The 17,499-nt window shown below is 42.5% G+C and overlaps 1 protein-coding gene across 2 annotated transcripts in view; it reads left to right on the plus strand.

The window, feature by feature from the left end:
* The window catches only part of SNX25 (sorting nexin 25), a 1,900,476-nt gene that overhangs the window by 1,604,690 nt on the left and 278,287 nt on the right, over positions 1-17,499 (plus strand). For both annotated transcript variants that reach the window (XM_069631510.1, XM_069631509.1), the window contains exon 13: positions 4,400-4,513. In XM_069631510.1, coding sequence (XP_069487611.1) covers positions 4,400-4,513 — 114 coding nt within the window. The remainder of the gene's footprint in view (positions 1-4,399; positions 4,514-17,499) is intronic.

The raw sequence follows: 17,499 nt of genomic DNA on the forward strand, positions 1-17,499 counted from the left end.
GGCGGGGCAGGTACAAGCAGCCAAAAATCACTGATTAAAGGATTGGTTCCAATCTGAAAAACATAGAAGTAAAATGAATACTTTGTAAATTCTACCAGGATTGATTAGAGTCCAAATAAAAGTCCATGTAATGCGGATGAAAGGCTTGATGGAAGAATCACCTCACAGGGATATCGGGCAGCAAACAGCACTTCACAGGTGCACTTCCACTGTTGCACGCGCGCTGGTCCGCGTACGCCCTGGATTAAATAACGCTCTGGGCTAACATGGGCGGGGCAAGTCCAAGCAGCCACAAATGACTGATTAAAGGATTGTTTCCAATCTCACAGGGACATCGGCCTGCGAACAGCACTTCACAGGTGCACTTCCACTGGTGAAAGGACATACATGGATTTTCCAGGAATAGGAGTTTGTCCGTGAATAGGGAAATTCTGTCTTCATGCCCCTATTGCCATACAAAGCCCTTCAGCAAGGGATCTTCTCCTAACCATTTTGTCAGAGGCTCGGCAGCCACAAGAGAAAGCAGCGGGTGTCCCGCGCTCTAAAGAAAGGGACGAGAGGCAACACTATTAAATCGAATTGATGCCTGTGGGCACTTAGTCATTTTAACCCATTGCAAAGACGTTTCTCTGAAGCACATAGCATCCATTACAGCCCACAAAAAGTCCCAACAGACCATATCAAAAGCCTTCCCAAAGTCAATTGAAGCTAGTGTGTGAGGACCCCCAAGAGAACCTGCTTTTTCAAGCATAATATGTACACAACGTATGTACATGCGTGCGGCTCCTTTAGTAAAAAAAAAGCGTAGTTTGAGGACATTCCCCCAAGAGGATCTCTAGGAGACACGTTCGTAGTGGACTGGGAGTTTCCACTCTTGTACGCGTTTCCACCAGTCCCCGTCATTCCTCAAGTGATCAGGAGGTTGAGCGAGTTCAGGAAATCCATGATCCTAATTGCTCTGAATTGGGCCAGGAGGACGTGGTACCCGGACCTTCTGGACAGGTCAATCTGCCCTCCAATACGTCTTGCACAAAGAGCGGACCTTCTTTCGCGAGAGGAGGGTTGGTTTCTCCATCCAGAGGTCAAGACACTCAACCTTCACGCATGGTTTCTGAGAGTTGGGACCTCCCGGATGACACAATGGAGATTTGACTTTCGGCCAGAAGGCCAGCAACAAAATCCTTATCCCTAAACCGCTATAATTGTGACTGATTTTCATTTAACTCAAAACATTATACAACTGTCTTTTTATCCTCCACCTCATCCTGGTAAGGAAGAGGAGCAATTACACAGGCTTTCCCCAAGGCATGCACTTAGCTTCTACATATCCAGGATGTCTAAGTTAAGATAGGATGATATTCTTTTCGTTGGCTACACAGGCCATATGTTTGGCTATGGCAGTCGCAAAACAAACCCTATGTAGGTTGATCATTTTAGGAATTTCTGAATGCTACAGATTAGCTGGAAAAGATCCTCCAGATGGTCTCGGAGCTTATTCAACCAAGGGCATGGCTACTTCCTATTCCTTACAGAGAGGACTCCCAATTCTGGATTTGAACAGCAGCTACATGGTCCTCCGCCCACACATTCACAAAGCATTATAGTCTGGACTCTACCTCAGGCCTGGAAGGTGGATTTGGGAAGGCAGTGTTCCATTCGGTACACACAAGCCAATAAGTAACTCCTAAATTCGGGGTCCCTCCTCCAAAAAATGCAAACACTGTTTTGGGAGTCAATCAAAAGATTGAGGATTACTTGGAAGGACACAATTCATTGGAAGAACAAGTTACTTACCCGTGGTAATGTTCTTTGGATTTGATGTTTCTCCCACGTATTCCTCATCGCCCCTCCGAGCCTACTGTGCAGTAGAATGTCCTTGTTATTGCAGTTTACGTTCTTTCAGGGTGAGTAACTGCCTTGCGTAAGGTACATCCAAAAGGAAATCGGAAATACGCACAAAAACTGAACTGATCCGACTGTTGCTGTGCGCGTTGTATTCCAGTGATGACATCGACATCGAGATGGGGAGGCCCTTGTGGGACATTGAGTTGACAGGCATCAAAGCGCAGCGCTCCTTGTTGGAAAAAAAATTCCAAAGCAGCTTAAGCTGTATATGGATATATCAAAAGATGGGGAATATATGGGAGCAACATCCAATGAAAAGAACGTTACCACAGGTCAGTAACTTGTTCTTCTGTCAGAATGTTCTGCCAGCAGCAGAGATCACTTAATTTGAAACCATCTTGTCAGTTGCACCACAGCACCTCAAGGTACTAATTTTGCATGAAATGGATAAAAGCAATGTGACACTTCAGCAGGCTTGGGAAATCAGGACCCAGGAACATGAACCCTGAGGATTGGAAAACATTTGGGGAAATGTAAACCGTGTTGCAATGCACGCTTCCAGCGTGTTCACAATTCAGGACAGGAGGAATAAAACAGCAAGGTGGGGCGGGAGACTAGGAGCAGATGTGAATGTGGACACCAAGCAGGGGTGTCCACAGGAAAATCAATGGCAGGGAGGTCTTGCTGTGCCTGTTACTCATGAAAGTGTGATGCCATAAAAAATAAACTAAGGCGTGGAAAACAGAAATCGTTTTTTAACACAGACTCATAATTACAGTCAAATAAAAAATGTATTTTCTTCCTATTAAACGTTTTTTGCTCATATCATTATTTTGCTCCATTATTTCACCTGTGGGAAAGATTCAATTACTTTTCATATCGTCATCATAACCCCTGACATAGGATTCAACTAAAAACTCTGTGCATCACTCGCAAAAGCTACCCATCTACCTTTTGACCATCACATCATCCAGAGCAAAACGCTGCAAATGATCCAAACAAAGAAAACAGCCACTTGCTCGTAGTAACTATTATCACTAGGCCTATCACTATGGAACATCCAACCAGAAGTACTTAAACAACGTAACCTTGCAAAATTCAAAAGGGATTTCAAGGGAGATGTCCCCAAAAGACCTTGACGGAAGAATGTCAAAACAAACTCAAAGAAAACTTCCTTTTTCTGTAAACCAAATGCACAATGGTACAAACAAGCACTTCAGCAATTCCCAGGAGTGTAGGATAGTAACTGATGTTGAATGGACAATTGTATCCACTGACTCCTACCTCATCCTTCCCTTTGTACTATTTTTGTATGTATGCGCTTTGAAGCAAATTGTCTTTGAGAGTCACCTGTGTAAATCACATAATAAAATAGATCTGCAAAGCCATGGCCGCTCTTACATGAAACTTCATTTTCCAAATACGATGGGCCATCAGGAAAATAGCAAGATAGACCAATTGGAATTAAGAAATATGTTAGGTTGAATGATCTTTTCCTCGTGCCCACCTCATGCGACACAAATGTCAGCATGTCAATCTGTAACTTTTTTATGCTGTTTTTTAGGTAAGCAAAGAGGTGCTTACTTTAAACTGTGACATTGCAGTTTACTATCTTTTAGAGATTCACTTGCATGCGTGACCCACCCGGACTTCCATTGTGGATCCGGACCCTCCCATCTCAGACTCATACCCCCATGCTCCATTAGGCTCTGAAGTGGCCAGCTGGTGTCCAGGACAAATCTAAGCAACTACACTAAAGGTTGGGAAAGAGGTATAATCTGATGTCACAGAGGGTCTCCGATATGAGGGGATACTAGGTGCCACTTCACATCACAAGGGGCCTGGTTAGAGGCCCTCAACAGGGTAGTAAAGTGGGTGAATCTGAGTTCCACATCAAGCTGCAAAATGACTATTGTGGGTACTGCAAGTAAGCGTTTGTTCTGTTGTGTAAGCTTTGAAACCAGATTTCCGTATCTAACAAAAAACGTCATACTTGCATGGAACAGCCCCACCATACCACCTCCACACCCCTTTCGACTTAGAATTGGACCCTGCTCTTAGAGGAGATGCGTGGAAAAAACATCAGTTTTCAAATAAATGTCCACTCTTTTTTTCTATGTTTGCTATTGTTGATTTGCAGAAATAGCAAAGTTAGAGCTTTCTAATGTACTGAGACAGACATGTTCACTAGGGAGAAAATTAGCAGATAACACATGAGGCAATTAGCTACATCATTACACTACAGCTCTCTTTGCAGTGCAATTGCTACTCGTAAAAGCCAGTACGAAAGCACAATCAACCCGATGAATTTACAACTTGACAACTGGAAATGTGTTACTGTTTTTGACAAAGTTGCAGAATCCCAAGCCTTATGAGGCTTACATTTATGAAATGTATATACGATAAAGCTAGAGACTTTCTAATGACAGTGCTTTGCAATAAATGTGGCCAGTTATTTCCTGCTGAGTTGTTTATTATCAAAATGCTATTTTCCTAAAAAAAATAATTGTTGGACAAAACTTGTGAACATTTGTTTTCTTTTTTTCCCACTCAGTGCTTTCCATCCTTAAAGAAAATTCAGTTGCCTTCTCTCAGTAAACTGCCCTTTAAATCCATAGATCAGAAATTTATGGAGAAGTCGAAGAACCAGTTAAATACCTTTTTGCAGGTAATTGAGCACTTTATTTGTTCTTCGGGCAAAAGTAAAATTATAGTAGATGCTGATTTCCAAGGTTTGTTTCGACTGTTCAGGTGTTCTGGAAGTTATTGAACTTTTGAATGTTTTCTCATCCGAGACACATTCTTTTAGGTTATCATCTGTTCAAAATATAGTTTCTAGAAAGCACTTTTAACCCTTTAAGATTTTTATGTAATGTTAACCTAAAATATTTTATTTCTCAAAAACATGATTGATCTAAATATCTGTATGCACAAATGATTAAGCATTCAATACCAATGTGTGAAAAAAGTATGTGAAGCTCGAGATTCAGTACCGGCGAGAATACCTTAAGCAGCAATGCCTAAATGTGTTCTGCAATTGCTGATCAGTGTGCCTCATTGGTTTTTGTTAATTGTAGTCCATTCCCCTTGCAGATCTGCTTCAACTCTGTGACATTCAAGCATCTCTTGCCTGAGCAGTTTGCTTCTTGCCGCCATATTTCAATGAAGTATAGGCCTGGAACTGGACTAGGCAATTTTAAAACCTGGAGTGGGAAGGTTTTCTTCTGCAACCATTATTTTGTAGATTTTCGATGAGCGTCTTCCTGTGCGACCCACCCGTGGTTCAGCTTTTACTCAAGGAACCGTGGCTCCTCTAGAATCACCATCTGGAATGCCAAATTCATTTTTGAAATCAAATATAACAAACGCCCACGTCATAAGGTAGCAAAGAACTCCGAAACCACTACACTCCTCACTGCTTCATAGTTGGGATGAGGTTCTTCAGTTCACATGCAGTATTTGGTTTTCAACACGCATAACCGCCCAGGTCATAAGGTAGCAAGGAACTCCCAAACTCTTACACTCTCACCTCACTGCTTGATAGTTGGGATGAGGTTCTTCTGTTCACATGCAGTATTTGGTTTTCAACACACATAATGTTTCACTTTGAGGCCCGAACTTGTTGTGGATCATGTATGTGCTTTTTGGTGAACTACAGACGGGCAGCAATGTGGGTTTTTTAGACCGCATTGATTTCCTCCCATCAATACAATTTTTCTTTTTTAGTTTTCTTCTGATAGTTGACTTTTGAATGCTTACATTGGTCAAGACAAGAGTGGCCTACCGATCTTTGCATGTTGCACTGGGGCTCTTTGCGACATCGTACATGATTTTCCAGTAAGCTGTTAGAGAGATTTTGGTAGGATGACAACTACTGGATAGTGTGACTGTAGTCTTGAACTTTCCCTATTCATAGATTGTCTATCTGACAGTGGTTTGGTGGAGACCCTAAAGCCCAAAGGTTGTGTTGTTCTTTCTATACCGATGCGCATCAGTAACTGCTTTTTAACATTCCTTAGAATGTTCTTTTGGTGAAGATCAGCCACAGAAGGTTTCCGATAATTTCTTAGGGTAGGGACTCTTCACTAAAGATATACCTAATTGTTTCAATGCCCAATTCTAATGATCCAATTTCATTGTGCTGAGGCAAGCAGGGTTTCTCCCGTTTATGCACATATCCTGTCTCTTACTCTGTTGTTTGTTGTGACAAATCTAGCAACCTCATCACTAATCCTCTGGAATAAATATCCTCTTACCTGGCCAGGGAAAGACAGAACCTACATGACTCTGACCCTGGGGGTCGCTATCTGTGGGAGGACCACGTGGGAGAAGACCAACTCCAGAGGTATAAAACAATACCCGATCAAAAAAAAACTAATAACCATAATTTCGAATGAAATACATGCACCCATACAGCATACCTATATGGCCTATTGTGATGTAGATGAAGAATATATAGGTGTTCCCAGTAAATCACAGTATCTACCTCCTCCCTCACGCTTTTTGTACTGGGGCGAGGAAGAGCGATGGAGCAATGAAGATGACTAAGACTGGTAAACCAACTGCAGTCTAGTCTATGGAAATTGTTCAGCAAGGCGGAGGAGTTTAAATCTGCCACATATGACATATCAGCGAGAGGCAGAAGCCAAGTAAGCTGGTGACTGGTGCAGCCGCTGAGAAGAATGCTAAATGCAAGTAGACCGAAAGGCGAAAGATTGTGGCTGACAGGAGAAGCTTGCGGGAAAAGCAGAGCAAAGGAATCCCACTGCTCGATTGCCAACCGCAGCGGGAGCCGTGCGCTGCAAGAAGAGGGCCGCTCGGCTGACAGGACGCACACTGACTCTGCAAATCTGAGAAACAGAGACACGAAAGATGTCCGGTAAGCACAGGGAAGCCAAATGGGTTACCAGAGCGCCTGCAAGTAAATGCTGTGTTACAGAAGTAGCACGAGGAAGGCAAAGTAAGGCCTTTGAGGAAATTGGTATCTTTGCAAATAATTCTGATAAAGGGAGGTCGAACCACTACATGAAAAGAGATGGTAATGCGAATAATGGTGAAAAGGGAACAATAGTCCAAAACCTGAAAGAGTGTTAAAAGGGGGTCAGCAACCCAATATTGGACAAATAAAATATTGTGGTTCAAAGAAAGAATCATTAGAGAGGGCAAAAGCGATGGAAGGTTAGTGAACCAGGCAAACAGTGAGGCTGGACTCAAACTCACAGTAGTAAGAAAGAAAGTGAACTGTCATTGATGAAACAGTGATATCCTGGCAGGAGAGTAAATCAGGAGTAAGAAAAAAAGCAAACTTGAACTGTGTGAAATAGCAACATCCTGGCAGGGGGCTACACCAGGAGTGGAAAGCAAAGTAAACTTGGAAATGTAAAATTGTAAACAAATATTGAAGGGAGGAAGCATACCCCTTTTTGGAGTATAAATGAGAAAGTCATAAATATGCTGGTAAGGGAGTATACCAAGCGTTTCAAGAGGACCCTTTTAACCCAATGTAAATACAGAGTTTGAGAAAGTTAATGTGAACCATGATTGACCTTTTGGTTACCAGAAGAAATCAAGGGAAGGCTAAGTGATCCTTGGTAAGGGCAAACGAGGGCAAGTAAAAACACTTGAGGAGTGAGAATAAGAGGAACGATCAAAAGGGCCATTTTCCTTAAAAGAAAAATGTAACATCTAAAACAGAGAAGAAACTCAAAGCAGAGGTTATCCCCATTGAGTTTATAAGGGCAAAGGATCAAAAGAAAGAGAAGTACAGAGAAGGAACCCTACCTTTTTGTGTGAACAGTAAAACTTTGTCGATTGTTATCCAGAGACATGGGACAGACATTCAGACACCACGAAAGCCAGACAGGAAGGGAGGAACCCCTTTCCTGGTGGAACTTTGTTATTCTTTTTATTTCTGCACATTAAAACCCCTTGTGTTTTGGAACTTGGAAGGAAAGCTACGAGTGATAGCTTATGTGAATCCCCTTGTGCACACTATATTATGTTTAGAGTGTAAGGGTCAGTTTAGGGTTTGGACACAGGACGGAGGACTATCTTTTTGTTAACATCCTGACTCAGACGTTCCTAACTCCATGCTTGTTGGAGCATTCCATGATCAGGTTCATAGTTTATCAAATGGCTCCTACCTTGTGCACGTAAACTCTTCATGTTGTCACATTGAGATGGGTATTACCATCATCATTACTGTGAGTACACAGGTTAGGTGCAGTCGGTTTATATTTAATACAGAATTGCCAACGTGATCTGTTCCAATGTGTTGGCGCTTATCCAGTCCAGTTTTTCTCTTTACATTTTGGGACTTTTAGTTCTGCTTTTCCCATTATAATAAGTCCATTAATGCAAAGGAAAAACCAGGACTGGATAGGCACCTACAAATTGGTATGGATCTTTTTGGAAACTGTTTAATCGACCCATTCAATCAAAAGAAACGTTTTTGAATTGGCCCAACATCACATAGAGGCGGTTGCAATTTCCAAAGTTTAGTCTTTATTTGGCACATTTACAAAACCTTTGAATTCAATTGTGCGTCAGTGAAGATTTCTACCTTAAGCACACTGCAAGGTGGTAAGGCAGATTGCATCAATATTATCTGATGGGCAGAATATGCCGTGATTGTCCAGACCCTAATTGACGCATCTGCCGTCAAAGGTGTGATCACAGTTTGTCCTGCAGTGACTACGGTTGCCACATTGGCTTTTTAGAGGTTAACAAGCCCTAAGCCTATTCATTAGATTTTTCACAATCTCACACACAAGTTGGCTTCTAGTCACTATTGCAGTATTCATGAGTTCGCTCTTGTGCTGTGCTAGATGCTGAAGGATGGCTGATGAGAGGAGCCAGAGCCGCAAAGCTGAACTGTTTTCTTTTAGAGCAGAGTTCTGGAGACGCTAGGTTTCAATCTTTGCATGCAATTTGAACAACATTTGCTCTTTGAATTGATTAGAAACAAGTCGTGAAGGCCAGTGCATCGTGTGTAACAAGGTAATCGTACCAGCAAAAAGCATGCCAGTCAGGAGAGGTTGCACAAATAAACCAGCAGTGGGGTTGTGGATCAGCAGACCACAGCAGCAATAGGAGGGATATAGCAGCAACATGAGTGCGACAGAATGTGGTGAAGATTCCCATTCTACAGAGCCTGGCCCAGACCGAATACAGAATAATGCCTGTTTCCAAGATCAGGAGGACCCTGCCCCAAGGGACAGCTTTGAATGGGTCGCAGAATGTATGGGGTGAACCATGGCAGCACACCATGTCCAACAAAAGCAGAGGGCACGATCATCAACTCAGACTGAAGAAATCCAGTGCTTAAGTTTTGTTTGTGACCTAAACAATAATTTAAAAACCAACCCAGAGTCACCCTAAAGTGGTAATAACTCCATCTGCATCTGAAACTCGATCTGCTCAAAGCAAGCTGAAAACATACGACACAATGCTGAAAGGTCAAAGTGTAAGTGCTATACTTTACACACTCACTGACCTCACGCTGCAGATCCCGTTGGATCAACAAGGAACTTGCATCCTGGTGCACATCAAGGGGCATCATTTAAAACTTGGACATTTTATGCCTGCAAAATCACCCTGCGGGTCACAAATTCTCTTGAACGCCGGAAAAGAAAGTCCAGAAACGTCTTATTTTGAACATTAATACTAGATGGTTTTGGCGATTGTGCCCCTTCATACAGTGAAATATGTGTGACCATTAGTAAGAAATAATCTATTAATTCATGAGAAATGCTTTGATTAATTTATTTGCATACCTCGCACCTATCCATAAATGCATGTGTCTAGTCGGCACTGCATTCATTTTTTTTGTTCACTCAGCTGTTGCCTGTTAAGACAAAGTTCACATTTTATTTTTCCAGCAATACATGCAATTTATGTGCAATATACAGTGCCAAAATGTGAATAGGGGACTCTGGATACTGTATTGGGAAACATATTTAAACGTTCCTGTCAAGTGATGGTTTGTCGGACTTCTATTATGAACACACTCCTTTTGTTTAATAATCTTTGGTCTTCAAGAGGTGTCATGGGAGCCAGTGTCATGCTAACAGTATGATGTCATAACACACCTCAATATTTTGAAGGCCAATGTTATCAAAACCTTTACAATGTGCAAACCTTTTAGAGTATGTGCATGCACGATATTCTCAAACCTTTTCTGAATGTTCCTAAATGAATGTCCATACAGGTTTTGCAATTACCTTTCTAAGATAACTATAATTAGCCAAGCTCATGGGCCTATCCATTTCACTACATACTGTGACGAATCCTTGGATGTAGTCACTTGTCCCAGGGTGAAGCCCCTTCCCATGAAGCCAAGGAGGTGAGGCTGCTACCCAATAATCCCCCTGGGGTGGTACTCAGCGGGAGGATCTCATGGGGAGAGAGTCCCCCCCTATGGACAAAGACGACCATCCAAGGGAAACGCAGTATGCCAACCCTTCATCACCTCAACTCACCTCCTACGTCTTCACTGAAGCCTCTGTAGCCCACTTTCTCTGCCTTGCAATCAATTCTTCTCTAACTTCTTTTCCAACATCCTTTTCATCTATTTCTCCTCCGATTGCTTTTATATCTCATTGTTCTACCATCACAAATGAAAACGTTTCTCTTCTGATGACTCGTGCACATCCTACTGCTGCACCCACTGATCCCATTCCATCGGTCTTTATCTCTACAGTCTGTCCCTCTCTCCAATCTTATCTCAGATCTTTCTTTAATATTTGTCTTCTAACTTAACTTTCCCTTCTTCCTTCAAACACGCTTCCATCATTCCTATTTTGAAGAAACACTCTGCCGATCCCTCTCTTGTTTCTAACTTTCATCCTATTTCTCTTCTCCGTATCTACCTATGCTGCTTGATCGTCTTGTCCATCTCCAAGTCTCTTCATTTGTTTCTAATAACTCTATTCTTCCTCATTTTCAATCTGGTTTCCGACCTATGTACTGAACTGAAACCACTCTCCGTTCTAAACTCGCTACTTACGAACCGCTACTCTAAACAGTCTTCTATTCTCATTTTATTAGATCTTTCTGCCGCTTTTGATACTGTTGAACATTCACCACTGCTAGCCTCTCCGTCTTCCTTTGGCTTCTCTGGTCCTGTTCTTTCCGGGTTCAAATCTTACCTATCCCAACAGACATTTTCTGTCTCTTGGGGTGGGACAACCTCTGACTCCCTTCCTCTTGCTCATGGTGTCCCACAAGGGTCGGTCGTAGGGCCTTTTCTTTTTTCTACTTGTACTGCTCCTCTTGCTAAAGTTATTTGCTCTTATGGTCTGTTTCACCATTTCTATTCTGACGACACCCAGCTCTTTCTGTCCTTCTCCTTTTCTTCCGATACTTATACCCGGCGGTCTTCATGTCTAATGGCCATCAAATCATGGATGTCCTCTCATTACCTCACACTTAATACTACAAAAACAGAAGTACTGTTTTTTCCGTCTACTGCTATTCCGTCTCGTGTTCCTCCTACGTCTCTTTTCCTCCCTCTCAACTTTTCTTTGCATCCACTGCTCGTAATCTGGAACTCTACTTTGATTCCGCTCTATCATTTAAACATCATATTTCTATCTCTTCTCGAGCCTGCGGCTATCATCTATTTAATATTTTAAAAGTTTGCTCTTTCTTAACTTTTGGTGCAACAACAATTCTCATATCCTCTCTTATTTTATTTACATCTCTTCTACATCTCTCCTATTGTTCCACTGCACACTTTGGTCTTCCTACTTCTCGACTTTCTCCTCTAAAATCTGTTTTTAATGCTGCTATTCGGGTACTCCTTTGATTGACTTCACGTGCATCAATATCATCTGCCCTTTTCACTCTGGACTGGCTTCCTTTGCATGCACAGTTTAAATACATTTTTCTTTGCTTGGTATTTAAATCACTTTATGGTCTTACTCCTGACTACTTTTCCTCACTAGTCTCATTCTACACTCCCTCTCGCTCTAAATCTCATTTTCGACTTGTAGTTCCAGCCCCTCCCTGTGCCCAATCACATTCTCACAGACTTGATCACCATGCCCCCCCCCTGCACTGGAATCTTCTTCCTCTTTCTCTATGTTCTATCACCTCCTATTCCTTACTTCACAATTTGCTGAAACTAAATCTGATCCAGCAGGGCTGATTCCTTTGTTCACTATTGTACCATTTTTACACTTTAAGCTATTTTAAGCGCTTTGGATTAAAGCGCTATATAAACACCAAATAAATATAAATACTTCAATTTTTTATTTATTTTTATTTTATTTTATCGGTTTATCACAAACCTTTAAAATGTTTACAACCAAAACACAGAACAAGACACAACAAAAGAGTTTTTGTCATATACACACTCCTATGAAGACCCCTCCCACCTACTTTTTCTTACAGCCTAATCACTGTCCTCAATGTTCATCAACCAACGCCAGATTCAAGCAGTTTTCAATTATCATTAAAAAGCGGGTCAATGGCAGTAACAATTTCATGTCAGAGCCTTGAAACATGTAGGCCCACCAATCATCTGCACAGAGGGAGGGGTGATTTAGGCTCCAAGGCCCTAGGTGGATTGTCCTTTCAGATCGAAGTTTTGTGCAAAATAGCACTAAATACTTAAGGGTTTCCTTATCTCGATTACATAGCCTGCACATTGGATTTATGATTTTGTTACAACTCCATGCGCCCAGCTGTTCTTTGGTTTTAAATGCATTTAGACATAGCATCATGAACACTCTTCGTGCCTGGGCATCTGGAAACAGCTCAATGTAGCGTTGTGGGGAATTGAATTCCCTAATTTCGAGCGGTGCCTCGCTCATCATTGTTGCCGCAGCTCGTTGAGTGCAAGTTTGGTCCCAATCTGCGCGCCAGATTTTTAATTTTGCGGCATTCGGGTTGTTATGAAGCATGTCTAGACTGATTCCGTGTTCTTTCAGTATCTCTTCGCATCACTTGGTCCACAGTGACACCATGCTGTTGTTAGTTAGTATTGGGCAATGAAAGATGTCAAATTGCGGTATTTGCTCGCGATAGCGAGTTTTACGTAACAGGCTCACCAAGCTCCAGCATACCCTAGCGTGGAGCGATATGAGCGACAGTTCATATCTAACACACGCTGCCAGAATTCCCCTTGGGAGAGCCAATGCCTTGGACCAGAAACAGTTCTCCAGCGATGACCATGTTTCGTGGGTACAACCCAAAGCATTTTCAGCACCGTATAGCAAGACCGGGATTCCTTTTTGCTGTTAAAAGGCTAACAGTGGTTTTATTGAAAATTTCCCAAATTTCTTTTGCGTGATGACAGCTTGACTTGCCAGTTGCCTGCATGTCCTTTTAGTTTCAGCGATCCATGGCCCATCGTTAACAGATGAGTTTATTAGCATTCCAATGTACTTTACGCTCTGGGATGTCTGAATGAAATCTTGACCTAGGAACCATCTCAGTTTTTTCATTTTTTTTCGCTCTTTGACTTTTCAGGTTCTTAAGCACTAGAATTTCATATTTTTTTGTGTTTATCACAAGTTGGTTAGCTGCGACATATCGGCAGACAGCGTTCAATTTTCTTTGGAGGCCAACGGGTGTTACATCCATCAGAACCAAGTAATCGGCATACAAGAGCCAGCTTAGATGTGACTTAGCTATTTTTGGTGGAAAAGAACTTACTGAATCGATCGATAAACCCATATCCGATATAAATAAGCTGAATATTGCAGCAGCTAGGGGGCAGCCTTGTTTTACCCCTTTATAGGTTTTAATCGGTGCAGATAAAGTTCCAGAGCGATCAAGACTGATTTTTATAGAAGTTTCAGAGTGGAGATCTCGGATCGCTGCTGCTAAATCAACTGGGTATCCCCAACCTTGTAGTTTAGACCACAGGAGTGACCTATTGATGGTATCAAATGCGTATGAAAAGTCAATGAAGGCCAAATAGGCCTTCGTATTTGACTTTATTGCCTCCATTTTAATCAGATTCAATAGTTGCAGATTTAGCGAGCAGCCCACTTATTTTACGAAACCAGATTGCCTTTTGTCTACATGATTTGACTTGACTGCCCATGCAACCAGTTTTTGCTGCAGCATTGTGGTGTAGATTTTCCCTAGTACGTCCAACAATGCGACTGGGCAGTAGTTTTTTGGGCATGTTCTATCTCCCTTCTTGAAAATCGTGACGATGACTGCAGAATTCCAAGATTTTGGGGTCCTATGGCACTTGATTATTCTATCGAATAAAGCTAAACATAGGGCTGCCCATAACTCTGGTTGCTGTTTAATGGTAAAATTGGTGAGGCTATCCGGGCCTGGGGCTCGCAAGTATTTTGCGTTCTTGATTAATGACACGATATCTTCTCTCAAAAAGGTCAAGGCCCACGGTTTCGAAGATGTTTCCAATGGGACAGTTACTTGTTTCTTTGCTTTATAAAGGGCTTCAAAATGGGCTATCCAAGAAGATTCCAAAACCATGCAAGACTGCAATGCTGTTTGAGGGGCTTGTGAGTTATTGACAAGGCTCCAAAAGTCCCTCGTGTTTTTGTTCTTCAATGTAGCTAACATCTGCTCTGCATCGTTTTGTAATAAGGCGTGTTTGTGCATCTTTAACCAATTCTTATGTCTTTGTTTCACAACCTTTTTTTCCAATTTACGAGTGGCAACATCTAGGGTCTGAGCTCTCCTAAGTGCAGCATGCATCTTATATTTTTGTTTAAGGATCTCGAGATCAAAGTGATGAGCCCGAACCATGTTTGAGTTTTTTAGGCCGACCTTTTTTGTTTTAAATTGTGTCAATAGTTGATCGTATTCGAGATCTGCACTCAATTGGCAATACTGGTTCGTCACAGAGTTGACTTCACTCTCCTCCAGTCTTAAACAAACTCTCTTTGATTCAACCAGAATTCTGTGTGTCCACGTTGGCGTTTGAGTGGTTGCGGTTGTTGCAAATTTCATAAGTAGCATGTCGTGATCGCTGTTTTACGGATATTCAGCAAATTTATCCTTGGGTGCAGAGCTTCAGACACGAACATGTAGTCTATGATTGATGATGAATCCTCACAATGCCACGTAGGTGTTGGTGGTATATGTCCTTGACTGCTTCCATTCAACATCTGGAAATTTCATAGACTCATTTCGTTTAACCATGCGTGTGCCAATATGAGTGACTCTGGTTTTGCCTGCTTGAAGAGGTCGATGTTTAGGTCTCCACAAAGGATTATCTTTGCCCACCCTAGGGCTTCCAACCGAAGATCTGTTAATGCTGATATCTTATCGATGTAATCCAACTTTCCCGCTCGTAAATGGTTCCAATACATATTCAGTATTAAAATCCGGTCTTGTGTGTGTTCATGTGCGCCGGACCTTTCAACGGAAATCTCTTGAATGTAAGGAGAATGATTGACAGAGTTTATGATTCGCCAACCCGACGCTCTTCTCACCATCGTTAACAAACCTGCCATCGGGCGCCCTTGTTTTGATTTTATTGCTGGATTTATTGCAACCTCAAACTCCGAAGTGACCGGCAACTCACTTAGTCATGTCTCCTGTAGACACGCGATGTGGAGATTATCCAGCCAGGTTGTGTTGAACAAATGTGTGAATCCTCGTGTATTCCAAGAGGCTAAGCGGCACTCTTGGGAGGTTTCAAATTCCTGGCATTATTGCTTAGTTTTTGTGTTTAGGGCCCCTCCCAAACATTGCCAATCGTGGTTTGACAAGGGGGAGGTTGTGGTTTGAGGTCCCTCTTTGATGTTGCTGTCGGAAGGTCCTTTTCTTTTAATTGTAATTCTTATTTGCACGTTTTGTCCCTCAGATACTTCTACTCCATCACTCATTGATGTTTGAGATAGCCTTAACGTAGACAGTGATTTCATGCATTTACGATCTGCCCCTTGCGACAATCTCGAGTGCCCTTGTGGATCCTTCACCGCAGGACCCCTACTTGGTACCAGTGCCATAGATGGTTTCGTGGACACTTCCCTTAGAACTTCCGAATTTCCATTAGAGGCAGGTCTTGACGCCTCGGGCTCAGTTAATTTGTAGACATCGAAGCCCAATGAAAACAACGCTACATTAGCCTCCAATATTGTTGTAGCAATTAAGGCTGAGGTTAGGTGGAGCACCACCTTGTCGTTCTTACCTTCTTCTGGAAAGTCCACGATTTTTAAGTCGTTTGAGGTTATTGCCCGTAAGCTTGGTACAAAATGGAGTAACTTGATTAAGTTTCCTCGATTCAGGGTCAAGTTATCAATCGACTCCAAGCTCTCAATTTTCAGATTGTGAATAGTGCTCTTATTTGGAGCTGACTTTGGAAGGCTTTCTTTAGATTTTTGAGGGTGTCTGTCGCAACAAGCCCTTGCACCTTCCTTCGATTATTGTCCGGGGACTCTGCATCAGTGAATGTGGTCAACTGCCCATGACGACTCTTTTCAGTAGCTTATTTGTCGCTATGGCCTGAATTTGCCCATGTCCTCCCCGGTCTAGTAGCTTGAAGGTTAGCTAGGCAGTGCTTTCTCTTCTCATCCATTGTCAAGAACACCGGACCGAGTAAGGGAAGAGGCAATGATTGATTGGAGTCCGGTTCTTCAATGATGTAGCAAGATCTTTCATATAACCCGCATTTTATTACGGGAATTCTGCAATCCTCCTTATTGGTTCGTGGTTGACATGACATAGGTTTATCTATGATTATTTTGGCAGCCGGCTGTACAAGTGTATCCTTGCTTTGAATGGGCACCAAACCTTTTTTTAAAAAAAACAATTTTATTAATTTTGTTGAAACAACAAATCACAAACCCAACTAAACTTACAGTGGTTACATATCTTGCTCATAAATGCACACACATTGTTACTTTTTCGCCCCCTGTATTTCCCGTCCCACCCCCTCCCAAGCCTACTTTCTCCCATTGTCAGTCTCCACCTCTTGTGGTGGGGAGACCTCTTCAGCCACGCTTATTGAATCATCATCACTTGGTCCATCATACGAGGGCCCAAATAGCTCTGCTATTAATTGTCTCCAACCCGCTAGGGCTCCGGCTTCACCCTCTATGTCCCCTTTACACGCTTCCTGCCATGCCGCTGTTTCTGCCTCCGCCCACTTCTGCAAGTCCCTCCACCACGTCTCCACATTGGGCTTGTGGCACGCTTTCCATCCCATTGCAATCCTTCTCTTCGCCAGTACATATGCCAGATCTTTCAATTTACTCACATGTTTAAGCTTCCGCGGTCTGGGGAACCCTCCCAACAGGCAAGCCCACACCGTATCCACCTTCATGCGGATTCCCTTGTCCTCCATTTTCTGTGAACATATGCACCATTCCTGCGTTTTCCTCATTGCATTTGGAACACACTTGGCTTCCGGCGTTCTTAAACTTGGCTATCTTAAGTGGCGTCAGATATGCTCTGAGTTATATACAACTGTATTTGTTGCAGCCTAGCATTTCTCGATACTTTTTTATGATACCCCTGAGCCCTTTCCCACATCCCATCACTCATATCTCCTACTTCCTCCTCCCAGTCCAGTCTAAGTTGCACCACTTCCTTGCCCACTTGAGTCATCATCATCTCGTACACTCTAGACGTTTCATGCCCTCCTTCTGCTATATCATATATCACATCTAGTATGATGTCCCGTTCCTCTGCAAGTTCCACCTCAGACCAGGTATCTTT

The sequence above is a fragment of the Ambystoma mexicanum genome, chromosome 6q (genome assembly GCF_040938575.1).
Source record: "Ambystoma mexicanum isolate Mex_15411 chromosome 6q, UKY_AmexF1_1, whole genome shotgun sequence".
Lineage (NCBI taxonomy): Eukaryota > Metazoa > Chordata > Amphibia > Caudata > Ambystomatidae > Ambystoma > Ambystoma mexicanum.